The sequence below is a fragment of the Sinocyclocheilus anshuiensis genome, unplaced genomic scaffold (genome assembly GCF_001515605.1).
Source record: "Sinocyclocheilus anshuiensis isolate Anshui unplaced genomic scaffold, SAMN03320099.WGS_v1.1 scaffold112, whole genome shotgun sequence".
Taxonomy (NCBI): Eukaryota; Metazoa; Chordata; class Actinopteri; order Cypriniformes; family Cyprinidae; genus Sinocyclocheilus; species Sinocyclocheilus anshuiensis.
Genome location: NW_015557175.1, coordinates 1,217,107 through 1,224,235, shown reverse-complemented (window position 1 = coordinate 1,224,235; position 7,129 = coordinate 1,217,107). Strand labels below are relative to the sequence as shown.

The 7,129-nt window shown below is 36.6% G+C and overlaps 1 protein-coding gene across 7 annotated transcripts in view; it reads right to left on the bottom strand.

Moving 5' to 3' along the window:
• Window positions 1-7,129, bottom strand: part of LOC107678435 (KAT8 regulatory NSL complex subunit 3) — a 37,372-nt gene that overhangs the window by 19,258 nt on the left and 10,985 nt on the right. For 6 of the 7 annotated variants that reach the window (XM_016473706.1, XM_016473701.1, XM_016473702.1 and 3 more), the window contains exons 14-18: window positions 5,480-5,636; window positions 4,917-4,994; window positions 3,028-3,207; window positions 2,050-2,137; window positions 691-818 (exon numbers count right to left, since the gene is read on the bottom strand). In XM_016473706.1, the coding sequence (XP_016329192.1) occupies window positions 691-818; window positions 2,050-2,137; window positions 3,028-3,207; window positions 4,917-4,994; window positions 5,480-5,636 (631 nt within the window). The remainder of the gene's footprint in view (window positions 1-690; window positions 819-2,049; window positions 2,138-3,027; window positions 3,208-4,916; window positions 4,995-5,479; window positions 5,637-7,129) is intronic. The other variant, XM_016473704.1, reaches the window with a different exon arrangement.

Below are 7,129 nucleotides of genomic sequence, written 5' to 3'. Positions count from 1 at the left end.
AAGGCAATAATAGATGGCACTCGTGGAGGTAGGAAAACAAAGTTCTTTATGAACTGCATGATTGCTTGTAATAAAGAGTTCAATGCAAAAGGAAAGGCAGTAGAGCTGTCTATTTCTGTCAATGGTAAGTTTGATAACGTAAGAAAAGTAGTTTAAATGTTTTGCCACTTGCTTGAGCAACTTAATATATAAATCTGTAAGTAAAGGCAAAAGTAAAAAGCATTGAATAATGTGTTGCTTATATTTATTGTGTTTAATCATCAAGATTGTATTACTGTACTGTGTAAAAAAATAATTGCAATGCTGAAAAAGCATTTTCAGTGACAATGTTTGGATTTGAAATCAAAATAATGGATAAATGTTGTGTTTGTGGTAAACAGCCACGGATCAGTAGCAGACTCCTGTGTGAAAGCTGCTTCTCCTCTCACAAGAGTCACCTAAGAGAGGAATTCCCCCCATTTTCAAAAATGAAATTCAGGTCCTGAATAAATGTCTAAAAATCCTGACTGGAGTATCACTATAAATAGTTATAAATGATAAAAAGAAGGCTTTAAAAAGATCGGTATCGGTGATCGGTATCGGCAGATACTGCTTTCTGTGATCGGCCTCAGAAATCCTGATCGGAGCACCCCTACTTTAAACAAAGAGTTTTCAGATGACCCTGTTGGCAGGAAGTAATGGTGGTGGTACCTTGCGCAGTGGCGGGGGCCTGAGCCTGGACAGGAGAGGAAGAACCCGACATCACACTCCCCTGCAGGCTGTGAAACGGCCCTTCACTGGAACCCAAAGCTCCAGACACGTCTGCCAAACCTCCTGACCTAAAGGAGCACAGGACCCCAGCTCAGAATCAAGCCACCATCAACACACACTGATGCTATCTAAAATGAAAAAACTGTTTATTTTAAGGTGTCCTTGTTACAGTGTAATTATACATTTAAGTATCGAGTAATATTAATTAACTACAAGTACTTACTATATGATAGGTTAGGGTTAGGATTAGGGTTTGGCTTAGGGTTAATTGCATGTAATTATGCATAATTAATTGTTATTATAATAGTAAGTACAAGTAACGTGTAACAAGGACACCTTAAAATAGTGTTCCCGAAAAAACTTTTGTAGATTTTTTTTTTTCATTTTCTACAAGTTTATACAAAAGTTCTATGTATAAGTGGAAACTTACAAAATACAGTGCAGATGCAGGGTCATGGAGTTATGCAAGTGCTGGTACATTATCTGATCCAACATGGCATGACATTCATGCAAATGTTGCAATAAAAACAGCGATATAAATCTTACAATTGGGTGATGTAGCAAGATCATCATTACACAATATGCTGCATGATAAATCGAAAATAAACCGCACACGATTTGACGGTTGGCTGAGATGTTTTTTTATGCGCAGCTTGTCAGTGAAGTATGGTTGAATGCTGCTGCATCTAAAAGCCAGAGGGCGCTCTTGTGCAGAAACTCTAAATATGCCCCGCAGAGGAAGTACCATAACACACGTAGTTCCAGGAAATGCCTATGGGCATCTTTCCATCACTGTACTTCAAGCCTTCTCAGGTATTTTCATGATAATAAAGTATATTTATAATGATGATGTTTGACGAGTCTTGCTTTTTCAAATGCACATTATAAGCAACTCAAACTCATAAGTGATTTCAGACGGAGCAGTACTTCCTACTGATCAAAGAGCCGTGCTTCACGGACAAACGCGCATATAAACATAATCACAGCCTTTGCGATATCATAATCGCACTAGACAGGTCGATTTACGCGAGATTTAGTGTTAATCGCGATTTATCGTGCAGCCCTATAAGAACACAAACAGCACTGGTCATTACCTCAAGATTAAAGACCTGTTCACACCATCATGAATGTTCAGAGTGAAAAGTAGTATTTGGTGTTGTTTGATAAACACAGCAAAAACACAAATCTGCCTGAATATCAGACTACATTTTTGTGCCGAACATTTGTGTTGGTGTAAACAGCCTTAAGAGTTTTTTTTTCCTCTTGTACAATGTACCTGGTGTGAAAAGATAAAGGTACCTTTGTGCACTGAGAAGCTCAGACAGCTCTTTGGCCCCTGATACCGTTTGGCCCACTGTCAGTCCGAGGGGCTTTCCTGACAAACCCACTGCACAGAAAACACCAATACAAATGTAAACACCTTGAGGTGGCAAGATACAGTCTAAGACACTAATTTTACGTTGTACTATGCATTACGTGATTTTACTGAACAAGTACACTAACATTCAAAGGTTTGGGGTCAGTAAGTTTTTCTTTTTAAATTAATACTTTTATTTAGCAAGGATGTATTAAGTTGATCAAAAGTAACAGTAAAGACATTTATAATGTTACAAAAGATTTCTATTTCAAATAAATGCTGTTCATTTGAACTTTCTATTCAAAGAATCCTGAATTAATGTAATCATGGCTTCCAAAAAATGAAGGAGACAACTGTTTTCAACATTGATAATAATCAGAAATGTTTATAATCAGCATATTATTATGATTTCTGAAGGATCATGTGACAATGAAGACTTGGGTAATGATGCTGAAATTTCAAAATATTTTAAAATATAGTAAAAAAAATAAAACTTTTTTTTTTTTTTTTTATTGTATCATTTCTCAATATTGCTGTTTTTGGTTGTTTTGATTGTCATTTATGATTGTTTTCTTCATTTATGTTTTGTTTGTTCGTTTCCATAATATCAATACAGAAAACTAGAAGTTGTAAACAGTGGCGAGAAATTCTTTAATAAAGGAGATAAATTGTAGCGCATGTTGTGTGTATCTGATTGACTTCCATAGTATTTTTTCCAGTAAATTATTACAATAACATTTTTGGGTGATCTATCCCTTTAAACTGAACAGCCAACTTTAATTGACTCACAAATCTGATTAACAAAGTCATCAATCTGCCTGAAAACTTCATAAATCTTCATTCCGCCCAAATGCATCAATATGCCGCACATAGTTTAACCAGCGGCTCAGTAGGCTGAATGAGGCCTTTGTTTTCATTACCTTCCTGAGAAGTGGAGCCAGCCGTATTTCCCACCGCGTCTCCGTGGGAGACGATGGTGACTTTGATCTTGGCTCTTTTGGAGGCTTTGGTGGGAGTGGGACTGGGCGTCTGTCTTCTCTTGAGGTGGAGCCTCAGGTCGTCTCGGTCCAAACCCTCCACCTGCTCACTGGGCACCGGCACTGAAACACATGATGCTGAAGAGTTAAGCACCAACAGTCTCCAACAATCTCTCAAGCTCACCGAGCGTTCAGAAGGAGCCAATACAGGTCATATGAAATCCTGCAGAGGTCAGTGGGTACAGATTAAGATGCTTTTAAAACATTCAGACCCAAAGTCATTTTGACATCAGTGTTTGGTTTGTGTGAAAGATGCTTTCAGAACTCCAATGCACAAGAAGGAAATGCACTCAAGATTGCATAGTTCATATGATTTAGTAAATTTGCAATTTTAGTATGAAAATTATCTGGCCTTTTTTTTTTTTGCAGAAGCGAACCAGTTACAGTATACTGTATTTGTCATTGCTGGTTGTATTGACAGAAATGGCTTTTGAAGAGCGTCTTGCACTCCTTGCATTCCTTCCAATGCATTTCTGGCAGACAAACACAAATTATGTAGTAAAAACTTAAAATCTGATAAAACTGATTTGGAGAAATAGCAATGTTTGTGTGAAATGAAACTCGTTTAATATCTAGTGTCTTCATTTTACATTTCGGTCAAGAGTTTTCATTTTGGTGCATCACAGTTATTTGTACCACATTTCTGAACTAAAGAACACAATGTGAAAGATCTATGGGTTTAAGTGGATAGAACTGGAATTAAATTTGAGTTTCGACAGTGCAATTTAAATAAATGTAAATCTTTAAATAAGCACTCAACTGAGCTGAACTTTTTGTTGGCCGATGCTGATATCTGGCCAATGGCTGATGTCACAATATTTAATTTAAAGATAATAAATTACACATGCATAATTTCTGCAATTAAATTCATATAAATTCATACATTTACTAAAATTACTACAAATAATTAGCAGTATTTGAACTTTATACAAAAACTTCTATTCATTGTTTATTTCACAAAAATACAAGTTGTTATTAATATGAATAAATTGGAAATAGAGACTATAACCATTAATGTACTTGGTCTGTGTGCACTAGCCAGGTGACATTTTACATACAGCACACAGTGAATATGACAGAGGCAACTATATAAGTGCAGCATAGATTTCAACCAAGGATTTAATGTTGCTTGCTTATGCATGTCTAATGACATTTGAACTTTCCTGTCCGCATCTAATTCACACAGGATCCTTTGTATGGATGCACCATCACACATATGTTTTATGCAGGTTGCAATGCACACTAGAAGATCTAACAGCTGGATTTGCAGAAGTTTGCTATTGTTTTTTAGATATTCAAAGACTTAAGAATGGCGACAGTATATGAAAAAGTATTATAGTGTATTGATTTCAATTATTAGACAGATCTGTTAAACAAAGACATTAATGAAGGCAGAGAATGGGAGCTGGATCCTACTTCTGACTCTTAACAGAAAAACAATTTGGCCGATGCCAATAAAAAAAATAAAAAAAAAATATATATATATAGGCCTAGGCGATTTATCAGTCAAATCCTACTTTAAATGTGCTTAAGGGTCAAAAGCCAAACAACGCACCTGTTAGGGAAAATAACAAAAAACTATGACTAGAGGGGTTTTTTATTATGCATTTAAGCATTCACTATTGTTAGTCCCTTTAGCAAACACAAGCTGGTGAAACAGTAAAAGGGACATATGTGACACAGCCATGACAGACAACCTTTAGTAAAGAAGAACAGACAAATGGGGCAGACTGATGGAAGACAGAAGGAAAAAGAGAGGGAGAGATACTCACCAAAGAGACATGAAGGGCTGCCAGGAGGAATGCTTTTCCTCACCAGCATATTATGTTTCATAAAAGCAGCGAACTGAGCTGTAGCGAACGGAAGACAAAGATGGAGAGAGTGAAGAAGGAAAGCAGAGGGGATAGAAAAGACAGGAATCACACACAACATTACTGCTTGATGGGATCTGAGACTCTCCTCAATATAGGGAGGATGTGACTGTAAATCCCAGAGGGTTAACGTTAGCTTTTCAACTGTAAACTGCGTAGCCCTTGTCATTTAACGTGCACAGGCATCAGCAGAACAGCTCAGGCTTAACATGACTCAGATACACACAGGATACACTTTTGCATTCAAAAACAAAAACAGAACTAAAAGCCAGGGACGAGAGACACATTACTACCGGTTTTGTTACCAGTGATGCATAAAATTGGTTGCCAGTCATATATTTTGTGCATTTATGTCTCACCAGGCAAAAACAGCCTTAGCACAACAAATAACAGCACAGACAAAAACGTGTCCTGTGTGTATGCTGTGTAGAGGGTTCTGGGGCTCAATCTCTGCATTTACACACCTTGCGCTTGTTTGTGTGTGAGCACAGTTCCTGAGCGCTGCATGTGCGTCTTCAGCAGCTGTGTGGCGGTAATGAGACTGGATTTCTGAGCTGGAGAAAGTCCGACCATCTTGGGTTTGGGACTGGCTGTAGGACTGCTGCAGACACTGGACATATCCTGAAAGGGAAACATTATTGCAGAGGTCTGAATTACTTCACATGATCCATTGCCTCTATATATGAACTAAAACTACATGTTCTCATTGGTTTTAGGCATGTTACTATGTGGTTACTAGAGTTTTTAGGGCCCTATGAATTCCGTGGTGTGGAAAAAGCGTAAAGAAACAAAGAAATCCTAAAAATGGAATTTACAGTATACCACAGAGTTTGGCAAATTTTGAATGAATAAATTAAAAGTAGAGCTTTACGCTTAAATTAAAATAAATAATAATCTAATAATCATCATCACTTTTTTTTTTTAAGGAATAATCACAATTTTTCTTCAATGTTTTAATTTAAAGAGTAAATCTCTGTTTTGCAGCACTTTGCCAACAAATAAAAGATTTGTATTTGATTACATGTTGAAAGACTGCTAATGCGTTGTGTCTTCATTTGCCCACCGTTTATGATAATAAATTTGTTTTAAATCATAAATCCAGAAAACAAGTGTACTTTTTATTAATATTGTATATATATTAGGGTTGCTGCGATAGACGGTGTTGACTGTTTTACCGGTGTGAAGCCGCAACACCGGTTATGTCACTTGGCCACCGCGGCACCGCCCCCACCCTCGTTTTGATTTTGAGTAATAAAAATAATTTCGTTCAGTTAGAGAACAGACAATACAATTAAACTGAATGCGGCTGCTTAATGCAGTGTGCCGACAGTCGCATGAGGAGAAGCTGACAAGAAGAGTGAGGTGAGACAGACAAGACGATGGCAGAAGAGTTTCAAAACGACATGCAAAAGCGCCTGTTTTAAAAATATTTTGGATTTTGAAAAGCCTGTTGACTTTTATCTAAGGTGATATTGGAAGTTTTTTAAACATTAATTTCTTATTTATTTGGTTCCAGTGTTTGCTGATTTTTATTTATTTAAACTGTGTGTTTTGTTTTTTTTTACATCAAGTATGCCGTGTCTCCAAGCTTTCTTATTCGTTTTTGCTAATAACGTAAGTTTCTTATTTATTTGGTTTCGCAGTGTTTACTGATCTTCTAACGTAAGTTTCTTATTTATTTGGTTTCACAGTGTTTACTGATCTTCAGTTTGCTACCTAAACTTTGTGTAAGTTATTTGTTATTTTATATTAGGCATATAGCATGGTGTTTTATTCATTTTGTTAATAAAAGTTATATGTTCTACGTTGTATTTTGTTGCTTGAATTGAATTCAAGCAATTGATGCCGAATTGATGCTAATTTAAAAGTGAAAGTAAAATGTGCACCGCGTTTTTAAGCTATTTAAAAGCGAAGTAAAGTGAGGAAAAGAGGGAAAACTCAAACGAACTAATAGACGCTAATTTGAAAGTGAAAGTAAAATTGTACAAGCTTTTTTACAAGCTATTAAAAAAAACAGAAGGAAAGCGAGGAAAAGAGGGAAAACTACCCACCCCTCACGGTGATACCGGCATTACCGGTGTTGTCACACGTCAATTAACCGGTGGGAAAATTTC